Source organism: Sciurus carolinensis, chromosome 11, assembly GCF_902686445.1.
Source record: "Sciurus carolinensis chromosome 11, mSciCar1.2, whole genome shotgun sequence".
In the NCBI taxonomy this organism is placed as follows: domain Eukaryota; kingdom Metazoa; phylum Chordata; class Mammalia; order Rodentia; family Sciuridae; genus Sciurus; species Sciurus carolinensis.
This window is the reverse complement of record NC_062223.1, coordinates 72,733,786-72,754,329: the sequence shown is the minus strand read 5'-3', so window position 1 is coordinate 72,754,329 and position 20,544 is coordinate 72,733,786. Positions and strand designations below refer to the sequence as shown.

Genomic DNA, 20,544 nt, shown 5'->3' with positions numbered 1-20,544 from the left:
CTGATGAATCTGTTCACATGCCATAGGGATGTTTTCCTATTAGTACCACTAAAGACACTAAGGAAAAATGCAGGACTCATCATTACTGCAATATAACTGATAAAAATATGATTTTTATATTGAATAGAAGTGAACTATAACCACCAAAAGAGCTCTGTCTAAGTTAATAGCAGCCTATATAGAAACCCTGAGTTCCAACTTACTCCCATCCACTGTGGACAATTCTCTAAACAGTACCTCTCACCCTCCCTTTATCTAAAGACATCATCTCACTCCAGAGTCTAATTCTTCTTCCTGGGAGTAACTATCCCCTTGAAGCCATCACAAATTCTCCACTATCTTGAAGACACTCATGGAAATCTGTTATCTTCCCTCAAAGTCCCAGTGTCTAATGTTCTCATCCCCACTGGTGAGCCTCCTTTCAGCTGAATCAACATAAATGATGAGGACAGAGAGGGAATACAATGATATTCCTTAGGCATCATACATTTGTATTCCATTCTTATCATATGGGAGCAGAGCCTTGGAATGAGGGCTTGTTCCCCCACAATATCAATGAAGATGAACTCTCAGGGACACAGGACCCTTTAGGAGGCATAAACACAGTGGAGAAGAAACTCAGTGGTTCTTCTAAACCAGATATTAGCCCCTGAAGTTATCAGTTGTAACCCCCCTTCTGAAGTGGATTGCCAAGACAATCAATGCCACATTGCCTTAAAGGTGGGGAAGAAGCAGAGATAGAAAGAAAATGGTGCATAATACACAGAAGACCTTTACCTGGCCTTGCAATAAATAGATGCAACACCGATTTCCTACTCGTTTAGAGTTTGAAGGACTTTCAGGGCCTTGCTCCTAGAAAAGCATGTCATGATGACATTGGCTTGACATGGGCTTAAGATGACTCCCGGCTCTGTGCTTCCCACTGTGCTCTGTTCCCCCATGTGTCCTGCCAATTCACTCTCCCAGAACACTGTGACTGCTTTTTTCAACCCCTTTAGAGACCCCTTCTTTTTGAAGTAGGGTTATAATACTGCAACAAAACTTAAAATATGGAGCATGGAGAGTGATGACAGAGGATGGGAGAGCAGTGACTGAGATTGGGATTCTCATGGCTGTGGCATGCCTGGTGCCTGGGAATGTCTCTGTGCAAGAACATATGATGCTTAGCTGCTGTGGCAGTGCCCTGCGTGAGGAGGCTCTGTGCAAGAGCCCTATCAGTTCTAACCTTGATCTAGGCACACAGTTCCTGGGAAGGAAGAAATTTTTATGCTAGACAACCACAATATTTCACCAGCTCTGCTTCTCATGTTCCCGCCTGCTTTACAGTCACTTTAAACAATGGACTTGCTTAAGAGCTACACAAAACTCCTAACATTGCACTCTGCAACTGTGGATTGTAACTGTGGAAAAGTTACAGATGACCTGGGTTCTGTAACTTTCCTGAATACAAAGAATAATGGTTGCCTAGTCTTTAACCTGATGATGAGACATATATAAATGCAGATTGCTGGCATAACTCTTTAGATCTGCAGCTCCATCAGAGAGCAGAGCTCCACCTGATGCCAGCTTAATCTTCAAGATCTATGTCTGTGAATCTTTATTTTCTAATCCCCCTTTGCCCCTCACTGGACAGAGAGTTTGGTCATGCTGGTCATTGCAATTGAGTTTAAGTTCCTAGACACCACCGACAACCAAATTGTTTGAATATTCAAATGACAGAGAATGCTGTGCCATGTACACAGCAGCATTTGCTCACTGTGAAGTGTGAAAGCTTCCATGGAAAATATTGGTGTTACTTTGCTCTGTTGTGTTTGTGTGTGAGTGTGCGCATGGTTATGATACTGGGGATTTAACCATGGGGTGCTCCATCACTGGGCTACATCACCAGTCTTTTTAATGTTTATTTAGAAACAAGGTCATGCAGAGTTGCCTAAGCTGGCCTCCGACCTGTGATCTACCTCCCTTAACCTCCCTTAGTCTCTTTGTTTGGATATTCTACTTGGTTCTTTTTCTAACCTCAACAAACTTTCAGAAAAGTTCTCATCAATTTTCAAAGAATGCTTCAATTGCAAAGGCAAAATATTCTTCATCTTGGCCTGATTCATGTTCTTCATGCTAAAAACAATAGTTCAATTGTGGGCAGTACACTTTATAACAAATGGTTGTCCAGGAATAGCAGACTGCTAGTAGCCTCCACTTGTTGAAGTAATTAACCTTGGTTTTAATTGTTACCTTTGGAATAGCCTAACCACCCAAATCAAGAGCTTCCCTGCAAAATTATTTTTTAAAAATAACTTTTATAAAATATTATTGCCTGTGTTTCCTAAACCATCTTGGCATAAATATTTAGGATGAAAGAAGAAAGCTTGGAGAAGCCCAGTTCTCAGGACCTACAGGCAGTTGATCAGAATGCAACTCATTCAGCTCACTTAACAAGGGTGGCTTTGAGATCAGCCCTATACTTAACAGCCTTTCCAAAAAGTTGGTCAGCGCCTTCTTGCCATGAGCCTTCACCTTGGTATTGCTCATTATTGCAGTCAGAAGACAAATTTCCAAAACTGTCAAAGAATCTAAGTTCTTGCTAGACCACCAGAAGTCTGGGAAAAATCATGGTTATAGTGAAATTCTAAACTCAGAATATGTAAGAACCATGACAAATCCCTCTTTCAGGAATACTTTGTCTCTTTTTCCACCTGTCCTGGCCTCCTCTAACTACCCTCCCAGGATTTCACCTCTGCTCTCTTCCATGTTCCCCTGGCTCCACACGCTGGCAACAGCAGCCTTCTTGTACCATGTACTGTGGTGACAAATCTGGGAATTTACCAGTCAATCACAGTGAGCCAGAAGCAGCCTATGTTGACACTTCTCTGGGTGTCCCTTTATTTCTCATCTCTGGCCTCTAGCTCTTTGCTTATCCCAGTGAACTGAGGTTATAAGTCAAGGGTAGATTGTGAGACCAGGGTGGGGTTTAAACAAGGGAGATTTTGTGAATGAACATTTGTCTCTGATAGTGTCAGGTGGCCCTCCAAGGGCACTCTGTTGTGACCACAAGGTGTAAATTAGATTCAGAAAGTTTAAGAATCTGGTCTACTGAGCATTGAGTCAATTGCTGTTATGAGGCAACATTCTGCTCTTCAGCTAGGGTACTTGCAGAAGAAAACCAAGGTGTTCTTGGTTATGAATTGTCCTAAAGCTTACATGGGGTCAGTGCTTTTATAGTTACTTTACATTTAAAAAAAAAAATAACTCAGCATCAGTCTAGAAACAGAATATATTGCTAAGAACTAGGTAACTGAGCATTACTTTGTGGTTTTTGAGTTGTACTAATATTATATGCACAGTCTAAGCAAAATGATTTCACTTATTATATGAGTGAATGTCTTTGACGGATGCCATGTCTACTCATTCTTGTGATCAAATACTGAATTGAGTATTTGGTCAGGAGATGTTCATGTATTCAGTGAAGAGAGTAATACAAGATTCCATGACAAGACCTGGATTTAGGTGCTTTGTGTCTAGTCTATACTGTATCCACACTCCTTTGCTGTATTTAACTTTTCCTCATATCTCATCAGGCGACGCAGTCTTCGTCAACAGTAGTTCACATTCTAATGCTGCTGTGACCTGAGGTACTGTGGTCTCACACATTTCAAACAAGAAGTTAAAGGATAGATGGGGCACATTTCCAGTGATAGAAGGAATAGTTCATTTTATTATTCTGAGTCCATTCCCCATACTTAGCACTTCAGAAAACTGATTTCCTTGTCCCTGAGATTAATTCTTACAAAAACTACAGTGTAATAAATATTTATTGGAACATTTTAACACTCCATAATGTAGATCCAATATATTAGGCCTGAATTTGTTATTAGAAAGTAAATTATTTTTGCCTACTTGATATAGTGAGAAACATTTTTCCTACATAGACTTGGAAAACTTTAAATGGAAAGCCTGCATAACAATGATTAAGAGGTCAGAAGCTGGTATGCCATGAGAGACTGAATTATCTATGAGTTCTGCCTCAAATTGGGTTGGTACAGAGACAAAAAGAAAAGATTCTTTACTTTGTTACAGAGATATACAGTCTGAGTCAAACCCAGGGGGAGTCATTTTAAGACCAAATTCAGTCCAATAGAAAGAATAGGCAACTTTGTCCACAGGAATGCCACCTGTAGACACTTTTGGGCCTGGACAGAGGTTGTGACTCAGATACTTGTCCTCAAATGGCCCTAATGCTCATCTCCACCATGATGTGTGCGCCCAGCTATCCCTCTCAACTGAGGGACATTAAAACTCTGTGTGAGCAAATGAAATCTCCATCTTTCCAGCAAAACAGAAAGTGACTGCAGTCACTTGTAACTCTTGCTTGTCTCTTAGACGCTCTAGACAACCACTTTCAAGATTTTTTTTGATTCTTTCTTGTTCATAGTTTTTCTACAATTCCAACTTATGTCCCTGTTCACTGCTTCCATTCACATCTGGACCTTGAGCAAAACAATACTAGATCATTATCACAGAATCTAATGATCATCCATTGTTGTATATATTTTAAAGAGCAAATATTTATTGAGCACAATCATGTTGTATGCTTTTTTTAAACACTGAGAATTTTAGTGAATAAGACAGAAAGTTTATGTGGTCTTATGAATGTCACATCTAACAGAGGGGACCAATCTAAGTGATTAAACAAGTAAATGAATATGAGAATTTTATGTGCTATTATATGACAAGAAGAAAATGCAAACAATAATATGGTAGCACGAGATTAAGGGCAACTATTATAGGATAGCATTAGGTTAAAAAGTCACCTTTGAAATGACTTAATGATGAGGCAAAGTCGGTCAGAAGTAGTTTAAAAACAAATTCCCAGAAGCAGAAAGGCAAGTGCAAAGCTTGTGGGTAGGAAATAAAGGAAGAAAAATAAGCAAACAAACAATAAAATCTTGCTACTTCTTTATAGATAAGGCATTACAAGCCCAGAGAAACATGTGCTAAGGGAAAATAAAACAATCCAAGTCATGGAGATGGGTTGACATATTATTTGGTATTATAGATGAGACTTGGGTGAGAATTTAATACCAAGATACTGAAATCAATGAAGATTAGTACACCTAATGTTAGCATATTGCCTATGCATCATCCAGTCTTGCTTACATATATATGAATTAGTTAACTTCCAATTTGTAAGAACTCCTGTTAATCTGCCTTCCCAACTAATCCATATAAAGACTTCCCAGTTCTTTTTGATCTCACAGTACTGTCTGTTGATCAGACACACTGATGCAGCTTCTGAGGTTATTTCCTCACAAATAACCCCACCTCACCCAGAAGTTTACAACGATATCTTTTACTTGACATGCTACGAGCAATTTGCACACTTGACCATTGTCTCTCATGAGGGCGTGGGACTAATTTAACCTTCATAAGGCATGCACCAACACTAAATGTACACATTTCCTCAGAAAAAGAGGACCAGTTCTTTGGAGTTGACTTGGGAAAGAGCTATCCCCTTTTCTGACTGCCAATGTCTTCAAATCCCACTCTAGCCTCAAAAGTGAAAAACAAAAACAAATAGAATGCCATCATAACCCCTGCCTGGACCTTGACTTCCTAAGCCTGGGAATAATTTTCCACCACTGAGCCCATTCTTGCTATTCTGCCTCCCATCAGCCCTTGGGGGTCCTCCCTGACGTCTTCTTCCTCTGTTCTAAATTGTCCGGTTCTGAGTGTCTTTGTCCTGTATAACCCTTCCTTTTCAACTGAGCTCTCCTGCATCTGTGCTTTCCTTTGAGAAACTCCCAGGTGCATGTTGTTCTTTTATTTCCTTATCAAAATCTACATTTCATGCAAAAATAAATGGAAAACAAGCACACACACACACACACACACACACACACACACACACACTACCTCAATATAAAATCCCTTTAGGTTTATATATTTAAAAGTACATGTAAAAGTAGAACTGAAGGTAACACAAAAGATTTCTTAACAGAATACTTTTATTATTTTTGTTATTATTGAAAAATAAAGCTTCTCTCTGAAACTTCTGCACTATGGGTAGGGGATTCAATGATACTTGTGGGCCAGAGCACTGGCCACGCCAGCCACCATCTTCTGCCAGGAAGCCTGCATCTGGGGAGTGAATTCCTTGCCAAAATGTTTTGCCAGAATAATCACAAGCATATTTCCCAGGAGCTATAAAGTGGAAAGAGACAATAGATCAATAGATAATAAGCACATTGAACAGAGAGATCTAGACTGGTTTCCTGTTATCTAAACACCTAATTTTCACCCAGAACTAAGCATATATCAGTTTCCCTCAAAACCTGAGGTAGTACCCAGATACCCAAACTACATAAGTAGTCCATGCCCTTTGTGAAACTACTCATGATTTAAATATTTATATTTAAATGTGTATATCATGATTTGAAATTTTATAACTTACCACCAATAACCCCACACTTTGTGAACTGGAAAAAAAAATTCAGTTATATTTCCAAACCCACTGCAGTCCAAATGTTCCAGTTCTTTGTCTACCCCAGAGACACATAACCTCTCTCCTGGAGTAGTAAGTTGGGCATTAGAAACATGAGAAACATGAAACAAGAGTCCAACCTATATGGGAATGACCTTAGCAATGCTTGGCCTGGGTTTCTTCCTTTTACTGAGTCAATATATGAATATCTTCTCCACAGCCATTCTTTCCCTGCTTCCAGCAGGGTTTAAAATGAATTGAAAAGAGGAGAAAAGACTTCTCTTGTAGAAAAGCGTTCTTCCTGTAAGAGTTCATTTTAAAAACTGACTTTCTTCATCTTTACACAAATCTCCACTCAAAGGCAACAGAGTACAGATAAGTCCCTTAGGCCCAAGTACTACTTGGTCTCAACTGAATTAGCCCTCTCCAGTTGCTTTACTCCAAAATTCAGTATTTCAGAACATGTCAGACCCTACAGGTAGCCTCACTAATGCTCAGATCAATGCTTAGTTATCTGGGCTTTCCCAAGACTGAAAGCAAGAGTGATTGAGTATCTCCCGGACTTACCCTGAAGTTCTCAGGATCCACATGCAGCCTTTCACAATGCAGCTCACTCAGCTGGGAAAAGGCACCCTTGAGGTCATCTATGTTCCTTAAAGCTTCTCCCAAGGATGTCAGAACCCTCTTGCCATGGGCCTTGACCTTGGGATTACCCATAATGGCAGAGGCAGAGGACAGGTTTCCAAAGTTGTCGAAGAACCTTTGGGTCCATGGATAGACAACCAGAAGCCTATGAGATAGAGCAAGGACAGTTGGAAAGTCAGGGTATCTCCCAAGTCCCCAAAGAGGCCTGGGTTTCCGCTAGCCACAGTTTCCTTCCTTCCTTCCCTCCCTTGTCCTTTCCCCCAGATCCTACCTTCCCAATGTTTCTCCTCCAGCCTCTTCCACATTCACTTTTCTCCACATGCTTGTGATAGCAGCTTTATCCGCAGCTGTGAAATGAACCATGGTGTCTGGTCTAGGAGCTTATCGACAATCTCAGATGCTTCAGAAGCAAGCATGTTCAACTACTAGAAGGCACGTCCTTTTATTCTTCAGCACTGACCCTGTGTCCCCTTGCCTCACCACATGCTCTGAGGCTATTGGTCAATAGCAAAGTCTATTGGTCAAAAGCAAGACTGGTCATGGTGGGGGTGGGGTTTGAGCAGAGCAGGTTTCAGATAGACATTAGTGTTAAGATAGTGCTAGGGAGGCCCACTCAAAGGGTCGCTGCTGCTAACATTTTTTAGGGTGCTTCTCCTGTTTCAAGTCAATTTTCTCAATTTTCCTTTTATTCTTTAGCTGTGTCCTTCTTATCCTGCCAGAGATTATTCTAGGACTTTCTTGCCTGCCTTTCCTATATTTTTGTCTCTAGCCTCAGAGAGGTCTAGAGGTTAAAGCATGGACAAACATGTAAATAATTCAAGTATTATGAGATTCTTATTTAAGCATAGTGTTTAAGATCTCTGATGGAACAAATATAAATCTCATTCAGATAGGAATGGTTTCCAAGCAGGAAGTGCTATATTGATCTTTGAATACATTCTCTGTGGGTTTAAGCCATGTTCTCCCTAGTTCAGAATAGTTTAAGGAAAACAATTTCTGTAAAGCGTCAGTCTCATTACAGAAATAGATTAGTGTTGTGTAACACAATATAGGACTGAACCCTAACCTCAGAATGCCTGTCTGAAATAAAGTATGTCTCCTTTGAGCAAGTTTTTGCTTCCCTGTCAATGCACTGTGTAATCAGCAGGTAATATGTATTCCCCCTGGATAAATGGGTGCTGGCTGCTGAGTCAGGTCTGGGAGTAGTTCTTCTATGTTTAGTGAAGAGTGCAGGGAACTTCCTTGGTAGTTATGTACTGTGACCTTGGATGATTTATCTTTCAAATAATTTTAGTCAATTTTATTCCAAGACATAATACCAAGAATCACCTTTGCTTCCTCCATGTGTTTGCAAAGCAACTCATGAGGCAGGAGTTTCTTTTTCACTGACTAACATTCCACACATACTGTCACAGCTGGGACAGAATTACATTTAAAAAAAAAAACTTTTGTGTTGTTGTTTTGCAGTGCTGGAGATCCATACGACTATAGATATTTGTAATGCTTCTGTTAGTACATTATAGTTATACATAATAATCAGGTTCTTTTTGATATAATCATACATGCATGGAATTTAACTTGCTCTATTTCAGTTCCTAGTGCTTCCTTTATTCCTCCCCTCCTCAATCCCCTGATTTTTCTTCCTCTATATATACTGCTTTTTAAAAATTTGGTCCTTTGTAGATATAATGAAAGTAGAATTTATTATGATATATTTATTCATGTACATGGTGTGATTTTGTCACATTCATTCTGTATTTCCTCCTCTTTCCCTTCCTCCTTTCCCCCCTCAGTTTCCTTTCTCTACTCCATTGATCTTCCCTATATCCTTCTGAGATCCAACATCCTCCATGCATTTATCCATTATTTTGGCCTAGCTTCTGCATATAAAAGAAAACATTTGATCATAGATTTTCTGAGTCTGGCTCATTCTACTCAACATGGTGTTCTCCATTTCCCTCTACTCACCAGCAAATGCCATAATTTCATTCTTTCTGGCTGAGTGAAATTCCACTGTGTATACTACATTTTCTTAATTCATTAATTCACTGAGTTGAACCTGGGCTACTTCCATAACTTGGGTATTGTGAATTGCAGTACTATAAACATTGATGAGGCTGTATCACCATTATATGCTGAATTTAGTAATTTGGGATAAATACTGAGTGAGATATCTCAGTCTTAGGATGGTTGCATTTCTACTCTGACATATGACACCAAACAAAACAAGAAGTCATACCTTCTTTGTTTTGTTCTGTTTTGCTTTTGATTACCTTGCTAGATCATAATGCCTAAAGTTTTGAAAATCTGGCTTGACTATTTGCCCTATTATCTAAACTCGTAGATTATATACAAAAACAGATGAAGATGTTACCTATGCACTTTATAAGAGGGAAATTTTGTTTTTGAATCATTTTAACTCCTAACTTCTCATGAAGACTGAAACTAATAATATAGATGAAATCCTTTCGGTCTTTATAATCTCATGTAAAGTTTTTATCTGTTCATAAATGGGGACTAGGTGATCAGGAAAATGAAATTTGTTAATATATCAATAGTAATTCTATACTTACAGCCAAAACAATTTGTGACTTCTCTGAATATAAGAGGGACAGAGGAAAGTTTTACTGGTGTAGCAGCATAGGGCATAGAATCTGAGAGAAGCCCAGGTTAAAGTCTCTTTAATATTATATATCTGTGAGATGGGCATGACAAGTACAGATCTTTGACCACATCCCTACTGGGTTCAATTTGTAGGTCCTGGCCTTGGAGGATGACTCAGAACCTAAGATAAATGAATCAGAAAATTAAATTGTCCTTTGAAGTCTTTATTGTTCAGTAGATGGAGATATAGAAAATGAATATGTAGTCCAGTCTAGAAAATAATATCAGATATTATTACTAAGAAGAAAATTAATATCTGCACTTGATTAAAGTGAAGTATGCTTAGTAAGTCTGAGTATATCAGGAAAAGTTTGAAGCAGAAAATAAACTTTTGGTGTGCTGGAGAAATAAATAAAGGGCCAGTGAGGTGGACATGCAAGTGGTAAAATAAGAATGAAAAGAAGTATTTTGCAAAAATACTTAATGACTTAGAACTGGTTGACAGAGGCAGGAAGTGAGTAGTCGTTGCAAGATTTTAATCCCAATAATGACATAATCTGGAAACCCTTGGTACTCTTTGCTAGATTTCATTCACAATACTATCCTATTTATCACAACTCTATTTTGTTCAGATGGCTTTTAATGCCTAGCAACAAGTATTAGTTATCCTTTCATCTACTAAACATTTAAGTCATCAAGACCTGTTTGTGTATGTGTGTGTGTCTACACATAAATTATAAATTTTTTTTTAATTTATTTTTATTGTAAACAAATGGAATACAGAATGAATTTGTTTTCAATCATGCTTTTGGAATGGTAATACCATGATCCCTAAGGAGCAGAGTATGTGTATCATCCTACTACCACCCCATCACCATCCTTGTTGATACCCACTGTCAGAGTAATAGCTGGAGGCAAGAAGGAGAAAATGAAATTGATTGATAAAAAAATGCACATTGTTCTCATTTGCTGACACAGTAACTGGATGAAAAGATTGAGTGTCACAAATAATTCTCCTTTTTCTGTTCAGAGGCTAGTTGAAAGACCATGGGGCTCAGAGAGACCCATACTCTTGATCACCTGAAACTAAAATAATCACTGGTCTCTCATTCCTATTGTGAAAATATAAAGTCAAACTAAAAATTAATTTACAGGACAAATTCTAATACATGTGTGAAGGCAATGAAATGCCTGGTAGTTATATTTGCCAAGGTTTGGCACACTAATACAGTGTACTCGTCTCAGTCCTTGATATGAAAGTGGCTCAGGACTTGAAGGTCAAGACTCTGAGCAATGTAGCACTCTTTCAGAGTGATTCAGTTACTAATGCAGTTAAAGGGGGTGGGGACCTATGTCAGTACATAGCCTCAGGTTGTTCCATTCATTCAGATCACAGCTTTGGGTCATCTGCCACTTCTTCCTTCTCCTTCTTTCCAACCAATCAGGTACCACTGCTTCCTGCCTCTTCTTGTGCCTACCTTTTGTGATTTGCAGACTTCATTGCTCCTCGTGAGTTTGAACTGTTAGGTCCTTTGAGTCACCATTCATGTCTAGTGCCTATAACTTGAACACAAGATTTGCTTTCCACAATATCCCTTCACTGAACTGAATGCTGCACCTCACGGGCAGGCTCTTTGTCTCTTCAGGTTTTAAACTACTTTGAAAAAGATTCATACAACCGTATTTACATATGTTTTTGTGTGTAAGCATATTGCTTTGCTCTAAAATCTTATTTTCTGAGTCATTTAACATTCTAAGAATATTTATTGTTTACTCTTTTACTATTGCAAATAGCATAGTAATAGCTTGTATAGCTTTTCTTTTATTTGTTTATTTATTTATTTATTTGGTACTGGGGATGAAACCCCCAGGGTCATATTACTACTGAGAGCTACATCCCCAGTCCTTTCTATTTTTTATTTTGAGATAGGGTCTGATTAAGTTACCGAGAGCCTCAGTAACTTTCTGAGGTCTACCTTGAACCTGCCATCATCCAGTCTCAGCTTCCTAAGTTGCTGGGATTGTAGGTACATACCATCAGGGCAAGCAATACCTTATGTTTTTATAGTCAAAGTCTTGCACTATTGGGTCTTTGCTCATACTCTACCTATGCTTACTCTCTGCTCTCCTTTTGGAAAGGCAGTTTCATGCAAGCGCCAAGCCCTGACTTGTTGGTTTTAGACCATGAGCTTTTAAGTATTCATATAGACTTCTCCTACATGAAGTTTTCATCTCCTCATGTCCACATTTATGACCTAATAGTAATTTAATTGTAAGCTATATTCTATCAGAAGATAGCATTCAATTATTTCATGTGCCTTAGTCTTAGTGTTTCATTAGGAAATTGACTCCTTCAAAAAAGAGAAAGCTTTTGTTGAATCAAGGGGATTTTTTGCTAGAAAGCTCTCAGTCATCATTCAACTCTTCCCTGTACCTCAGAATCAGTTTCTTAACACAAATGCCAAGCTAGCTGCTTCAAAATGTGTATCAGAATAAATTAAAAGTTATTCTATCCTGGACCTTAGGTTCCACAAAACTTTATTATTATTATTATTATCATTGTTGTTGTTGTTAATGAAATTTGGCATGTGCCACAAATCTGCTGTCTTGGTATCATTTACCACTTTCTTTTTCTCCTCCGTAGCAAGGTTTTGCCACACTGTCCTACAAGTCCCCGCTGACTTAACTCACCCTTTCCCCACACCCATAGAACTTCTTCCCCATCTTGGCATCCTTGATCTTTCAATAATTATATAATGGACTTTAGTGTATCCCTATACAATTCTCAAAAAGCTCTCATTTCTTCCTATGTCTCTTCCTACCTCTCACTGCAAAACTCCTTTTTCCTTTAACAGAAGAGTAAAAGATGGAGAAGACAAAACTATTAATTTTGAATTACTGAAGAAATGTTTTATTAAGCAGAAGTTGTGCTATTAAGGCTGAACTCAGTCCCCATGTACAGAAGGAGGGTACCGGGGACACGGGAACACTGGTGAATAGGAAGGAGGGTTTAGTGGTACTTGTGGCCCAGAGCATTGGCAACACCAGAGACCAGCTTCTGCCAGGCAGCCTGAACCTCAGGGGTGAATTCCTTGCCAAAGTGAGAGGCCAGAACAATCACCAGCACGTTACCCAGGAGCTGTTAGATGAAGAACAGAACGACACACAAGCATGTTGAGTAGGAGTCTCCAAAGACAATTTGTAGGCAAAAAACTGGCTTTATACCTATATTCCTTCACAGTGGCAACCCCAGCTGAGTTGAGGTTTAACTTCACTTTTTATGCGTCCCCCCATTCAACATTCTGCCTCCTAATAACCTCATCCTTTCTTTTCATTTCACCATTTTTATTTCTTCCCTTCTTCATTTCTTTATTCATTCAAATTCTGCAAACACAGGATTTTAGTGCTGCAAAGATTGTCAGTGTAAACTTTAAGTCTCCCATCAACTCAAGAACAAATCCTCACTTGGTCACAATACTCAGTGGGAATTGGATATATTTTAAAGATTTCTCATATTTTCTTTGAGAAAATCTATCTTTAAAACTTTCCCCTAAATTTCAGTAATTAGAATGAACATTAAAACAGGGCACTTCTGTTTCCTTGAGAAAAACCCTTGACCTACCAAAACACAAATCCCATTTCTCCTTGCACAAGTCTGTTAATCTCTAATATTGTTCTCAGAATAAACACATCCAGTTCTGACAGAATTTTCTGAATAGTTTTAATAATATTTAGGCTTCTAAATGGCCTCTATGGTCAGTAGTTCTGAGTCAAGTTTCTCTTGATTATGCCCTCACAGATTATGTCTGTGTCTACTGCCAAACTGGACGAATGATTTCTGAGGCTGTGGCTGACATTCCCAATCAAAACCTCAGCTCCTGTTATTGTCCCCACGTCAAAGCTATACAGAAAACCTGAGCCTCTTGAACTCACCTTGAAGTTCTCAGGATCAACATGCAGCTTGTCACAGTGCAGCTCACTCAGCTTAGCAAAAGCACCCTTGAGGTTGTCCAGGTTCTTAATGGCCTCTCCAAAGGAGGTCAGCACCTTCTTGCCATGAGCCTTGACCTTGGGGTTGCCCATGATGGCAGAGGAAGAGGACATGTTGCCAAAACTGTCAAAGAATCTCTGAGTCCAGGGGTAAACAACAAGAAGCCTGTAAGATGAGATAATAACAAATTCAAAATCAGAGACTTTCTTGTTCTTTTGCCAAAGTCATGTTCACCCTTCTCTCTCATCCATTGTGAACCAGTGCTTACCTGCCCAAGGCTTCACCTCCAGTCTCTTCTACATTCAGCTTGCCCCATAGGCTACAGATAATGCTCTTCTCCTCAGCATTGAGATTCACCATGATGTCAGGACTGTGAGTTTGCTGGTGATCACAGAAGTGTCCGAAGTAGGCGTTTTCTGCTGGCTAGCAGTCACGCCTTTTATTCTTCACTGGTGAAACTCTGGCCCCTTGTTTTCTGCAACTCCTTGAAGTCATTGGTCAAGGCTGAGCTGTGTCCCTCATGGGTGTGGCCTGAACAGGAAAGGTTCAGCCTTGAAGAATCTACAGATCTACAGTGAGTTTATGACAATGCATGCTGGATCCTTAGATAACTTCATTTTTTTTTTTTTTTTTTGCACCTCTTCTATCCACAGCATGGTTTCTAATTTTTTTCTCTTCTCACTTTCTTTCCTCTTCATAAAATCTTCCATCATAATATCCATCTTTTTCATCGCTCATCTTTTTTTTTCTAAGAAAGACCCATTGAGAGGAACTAAGCCCAAGATATGAAAATAATTTTCAGTTAAAAAAAGTTTTAATTTTTTATTTAAGAATGTTGACAGTGGTCAAGGAGAAAGAAAGTTAAAACACAGAACTTCATGTAATTCTTGCTCTCTTGAGAAACTATTGCAACCAATCTTGGTTCTCAGAGGAAGAGAACCATACAAGGTTACTTCTAGAAGCTGAACATAGTAGCAAAGAATTCACAGTGTGCCCACTGCCCCAGTTCCAGAGTACATGGGTGTCTTCCCAGAGAGGATGACTGAACACAGTCACATGCTGGGCTTTTAGAGAATCCTCACTCTTTCCACCCCTGTGACCTCAGGAGAAATTGGTTGCTTTGGGTATATTCATTGGGCTCTCTTCTTAATTGTCTGTCCCACCTATGCTTCTCATCAGTGAGACTGTACAGGAGACTGAAATTATTTAGAACCAGAATTTGTGACCAATATGAGGAACAAGTGAATTGATGGGAGTTGGGATATATTGTGTTTTCTGTAGCCTTCAAATTCCTCTAGTGCCCTTGTTTCTGATGGTCCCATTGTGTTAACTTGCTAGCTCTTCACCCATTGGAGCTGAAGCTGAAAGTTCACATTTGTATGTACTCAATTTCATCCATATATATGAATAATGTTCATATTATGTATGTAACACAAATGTTCCTAGGACATGAGAATATTTCACTTAATTTGCACTGGTAATAACTGTCATTATGCACATGTCTTATGAAGGAACTAGGTCACAAAAGTGAGGTAAGTGTTGAGATGATAGACCTCATGATTTAGGAAACACAGGAAGCAGAATTGCACAAAGTCCAGCCTTGTTATTTCCAGAAAAGTCTTTATTTCATTAGGTAATCTACTTTCCCCTGCCCATTTCTTGCTTCTATGTAGTTCTTCATCTGCTTCTACCATTTTATTCTCTTTTGTCCCCTTTCCCCCTGCCAGACCTGAAAGTTTGTCTATCTATAGGTTCATTTATTTATTTCTATTTTATTTATTTCTATTAATATTTATTCATTTATTTACTTGTTTTATTTTGGCACCCCAGGTGCTGATGTCCTTTATCCTTTAGCAGTATGGATCCTGCCTCCCAAGTTTCCATATTCCAAGTTTACCCAGAGCTCTGCTCTGCTCTGCTCTGCTGTATAACTCTGCATTGGCATTTATGATTGTTTCTTATGTATGTAACACAAACACTCTTAGCACATGTGAATATTTTGCTTGCCTTTATCCTATTATTCTGGAAATCTTTATCTGCTTTAATTACACGCCACAAATAGGCATCATTACAGGCTGCTGAATCCTTAGTCTACTTTCTTTTAGCTTTTAACCAATATTAGCTTTTAACCAAAATTATCATTATGGGAATATACTCTAACCAAAGGCCAATTTACATGTAACCAGGAATTCCTAAAGTTTTTATTTTGTATCATGGAGTAGTTTGACAGACCAATACATGCTAAGCAATGTATTGTAATGCATAAAGTATTATACATAGAATTTCCAAAGAAATCAATTATATTGAAATGTATCAAATATCAAAATATCCAAATTGTGGTTAGTATTATATGTTCATCTTTACATATGCATTAGATTTAGTGGTGGGTCCACAACTGCCATAATATCCAAGTAGTGATGCAGATTAATGTTATTTAAAGACATTGTCAACAACTGTAGTATAATGTGAAAATATCTGTGATTTCTATTTATCATTAGACAACAGGTGCTGTTTATATTACACTAGTTTGTTGCTACATTCAAATGGTTAGTGAAGTATGGTATATTCAGAAAGGTTGGTGAAAATAAAGATGAATCGTTTTCCCCATAAATCTTTCTTTTTTAAGCATGATTTTTTATTTATTTATTTTGATTCATTGTACACAAATGGGGTACAACTGTTGTTTCTCTGGTTGTACACGAAGTAGAGTAGCAGCATTTGTGTAATCCATAAATCTGTCTCAACTCATTGTTTTCCAGGTTAAACCTTCCTTACGTAGAATATATAGCCCAGAAAGATAGGATTCTAGGTAGAGAGAGAAGATATTGGAGACTGAAGGAGGAGACCAATGAATAGACAAGCCACAGCTGGCCACTCTGGGAAGAATAATGAATCAATGAAGACAAAGCTTAGCTTCCAAGACACATTTTCTATGAATCTACTATGAAGGCAGTAACTCTTTCCTCAGAACTTGGGTGTGAGGATCAGATACTGCCACAGCCTATTGAAAAAGGACCAGGTCACTCAAGCCTAAGAATTTGGGAACCCTATGCGTCTGTTCCATCCTCTTCCCTAGTCACAGTGTGAATACCAGTTCTGTGAGAGTCAGAGTATAGAGTTAGTCCCCCTCCTTCTACCCCTCCCTTCTTAGACCCAATATAGGACCCATATGTCTTCCACTGCTCATGGCCTGTGGAACCAGACCTGGCTTCCATTCAGGGACCTGGCACATCTCTTGCTCTATTATTGCCAAAAACTTCCAGAGTGCAGTTTGGAAGGCAGCAGGTCTGTGCATGAAAGTGTGATTGATGAAATCCAACTCCCAAATAAGGCAGGCTGACGGCAGTTGCATTATTGCTTAGGTGTTTTTGGATTCTTATGCTCCTTAATCAATATTACATTTCTTTCTCCTGAGAACCATGAATGAAGGATTATCATTTTCCTTCTCTGGAATAGTAGTCAAAAGTTTATAAAAATATGTGATATGGCTATCCAGGATAGATCAGAAAGAATCAAAAGTCAGAAAATAAAATCAGTAAGAATGCTCACTTAAGGTTTATATACTTAAACAGTACTAAAATAAAAACTCTATATGTCTGAAGCATTTTTAAAAACACTTTAGAAAGAATATACCCCACATTTATGGTTTCTTGTAGCATTTGCACTTTTCTAAATTCAACTTGTTTCAATAGAGAAAAATTCTGTTTTGTTAAACCTTTATACATAATTTATAAAACACATTTAATACACAGATTCAAATATTGTATTGTCCTTAGGTACTGTTAGTATAGAAAAATTATATAAATTAGATTATTGGTAGGTAAAGTAAGCCCTATACTTCACTGATATTTTCCATATTGGTGAAAAATAGTTGTTGGAATGATGATTATTATTTACCATAAGTAAGTCCTTTTATTTTTAATTTTAAAATAGAAAAAACTTATGAGCAAGGGGGAAAGTTGCTGAGGATCCTTAATCAGAGAGTCTATAATTTAGCCTGCTTCTGTTATGTACTAAATTCATATTTTTATAAAAGTTCTAGATTAGACTGAATGGTTCTATTCAATATTGTGTTAGCCAGAAATGACCTGAGCACCAGTAAGCTTTTTGGGGAAGCTGCTTCCCCAAAAAGAGAGAATAGGAAAGCCAGTAGCAGTCAGTTATTCCACATTTTCCTGCCTCATGGATCTTGAAGGTTAAAACTCAAATCTGGTAACTTAGAAAAGTCATAAATATCCCTTTTTTCTTAAAGGTAAATTCACTTTCTTGGTTTCTTTGACAGTTTTTGACCTTTATTAAGTAAATTTGTCTGCATTTATTTTTGTGACGAAAATTCTGGTGAAATCTTGTTTGTCTTTATATCAAATAATATTGCCTAATTATTCTATGAACTAAGAATGACATAAAAAGTCTCTAAAATTATAAAGATAGACACTATTATTAGAGTGAGTACTTTTCCTATTATCTCCTTTTCCTTCAGTTTACTGCAGCACTACCTTTGGTCATTGGGCCAAATTTCATTACTCTTATCCAAGATTTAAGTCAAGTAAAAATTTATAAATTTCAATCAAATATGACACCTCTAAAACATACATAAACTCAACTTAGCATTGACTCAAATGGACCTCTTTCCAGTACAGGTTTAAAATTCTCTATCCACATGTTAGAATGTTAGAAAAGATCTAATCATGTGCTAGCAGTTCACTTTACTGCTAGAATAGTGTGAAGTTTTCATTCTACAAAAGTGAAAAAGGACTACTTTTTACCTAGGCATCTAAAGTGTGTGGGCTTCTCTGTATTAATGCTGTAACATATCATACTTCCTGAATTAAAAGTGTGCAACTCTCTGGGAAAAATAAAACCGAGGATTGGCAAGTAAGCAGGGTGGGCTGAAGCGGAAGCAGCAATGACATAGCTAGAGCATTGACAAGATCATCCACCTTTAGGAAGTGTTTGAAACCAGGACCCTTTGCTTTACGTCACCAAGGATGGGGCTGCTTAATGAATGCTCTCTCCCCAAAATTCCTCATCCAACAGAGTTCTTCAGAGAGAAAGTCACATCAGCCTCAAGCTCATGGAGTCTGAGGCTTCTGTGTAGGAAAGGAACATCTCTTTTTCAGGTCCCTAGATCAAAGTGCTGCTAGAGCCTTTCTCTGTGCTCAAACCTCTTTCAGGTCCCCATGTCACCAGTCTCCAACTACATGTTCTCTTCTTCCTCCTGCTCCTCCCTCCTCCTCCTTTTTCTTCTCCTTACTTGTTCATTTATTTGGGGGCAGAGGGTTTGTGTGTCAGGGTTTATTTTATTTTACTTTTCATATACAGAAGCAGGCAGATGCAGTGTTTTTCTTCCTCTGGGGACTTGCACTGGTGATAGCTAGGTGGAGTCAGAGACTGTGGGTGGAGATAAGGGCTCAGGACTACACAGAGCTGTGCCAGGGGAGGGTCTAGCTAAAGACAAAGGCAGAGTATTCCCTCTACTGCCTTCCATGGTCTGCATCTTTGGTTCCCTCACAAATAGATGAAAGGAAGGAATTATGAGCTAGTGTTTGAGGATCTGGAATGGTTAATTGTTCAGAAACACCTGACAAATGTGTTCTGTGTTATATATACAAACGTATGTATGTGTGTATGTGGCCATAATTATGTGACTATTATTAAACTGTGAAGAATACAGTGACTATATCATGTACAAGTCCAGCCCGGAAAAGTCAGGGAAATAAATTGTATTCTCCAACTGAGATTTAAAACAAACAAACAAAAAAAGTGATCAAAAGACAAGCTCAAAGTCCTTTGAAGGAGATAGAGTGACTCCCAGACCAGAAATTCTCAACTGCAATCTTATGAAATATTCTGATGTATAAAGAAAAACACTTGAATCATTAGAGAGTTGTCAAAATAGTATGGCATAGAAAATGAAAGTAGTTCTGTTGGTCTGTAGCTAGAGATGGTTTGAATTTCACTCAGCTTTGAGATCCAGTCCAGGACTGTCCTTCCCAGGAAGGCTGGGTGTGTAGTATCTGACCCTTGGTGTAATGCTTACTTTAGTGGCATGGCTGCTTCAGGCTGCCTGCTTGGCATAGTTTGTGTGCTTTACCTTTACCCAATAAAAGGAAAGTCCTTATTGCTCATGTAGGAGTATTTCAGTTATAAATATCAATGTAAACACATAAATACCTTTGTTTCCATTTTACTTTATTATGCCTTTCATTTATCCAGAATAAACTTTTAAGAACAAATGTCAGATTACAAAACAAATGACCCAATCCTGGAACACAGCAACCCCATCTAGGTACTGTCTGCAGAAGAGTCTTGGGTTCTGTCAGCCTTACCTGTTCCAGCATTTCAAAATCCCACTGATTTCTTTGTGTATCTGGAGTAGCTGCTAGATCCCTATATGTCTTTTCACTTAGAATTGTGTGTGTGTTTGGCTGTTCATTCATTCAACACTACAAAAGTGCTAAGAAGAAAAAACAAAAACAGTATATGAACCAAAGCCTTGATCTTATAGTCAACAATGGGAAAAGTTAGGCATTAGTAAAAGTCAAGTAAAATAGGTAGCATTTAGTAATGATATTAGTGTTATAAAGAAAAAAAGAAAAACAAAATGAAGGGTAGAATGTGACTAGGGTGGAAGGTTTTGGCTACTTGAAGTAGTGTGCAAGGACTTCCTCACTATAAGGCAGCACTTCAGAGGATATGAACAGGTGAGGAGGAAACTATTCATATGGCACTTTTAAATACCTTAAGGTGCAAGGATACTTAGAATTTTCAGGGAATGCTCAAAAGTCAATGTAGGGATATATTAAGTGAAGGGAAGTGTAAAAAT

General features: G+C 38.3%; 2 protein-coding genes across 2 annotated transcripts; both read right to left on the bottom strand.

The window, feature by feature from the left end:
• Nucleotides 1-6,069: 6,069 nt before the first annotated feature.
• On the bottom strand, nucleotides 6,070-7,486 carry LOC124958618 (hemoglobin subunit gamma). The gene is made up of 3 exons (XM_047516860.1): nucleotides 7,395-7,486; nucleotides 7,046-7,268; nucleotides 6,070-6,198 (listed from the first exon to the last, which is right to left on the bottom strand). The coding sequence occupies exons 1-3, from the start codon at nucleotides 7,484-7,486 to the stop codon at nucleotides 6,070-6,072; spliced, it is 444 nt and encodes a 147-aa protein (XP_047372816.1).
• A 5,226-nt stretch (nucleotides 7,487-12,712) lies between these two features.
• Hbe1 (hemoglobin subunit epsilon 1) lies at nucleotides 12,713-14,122 on the bottom strand. The gene is made up of 3 exons (XM_047516840.1): nucleotides 13,987-14,122; nucleotides 13,661-13,883; nucleotides 12,713-12,866 (listed from the first exon to the last, which is right to left on the bottom strand). The coding sequence occupies exons 1-3, from the start codon at nucleotides 14,076-14,078 to the stop codon at nucleotides 12,738-12,740; spliced, it is 444 nt and encodes a 147-aa protein (XP_047372796.1). The 5' UTR covers nucleotides 14,079-14,122; the 3' UTR covers nucleotides 12,713-12,737.
• Nucleotides 14,123-20,544: the final 6,422 nt, after the last annotated feature.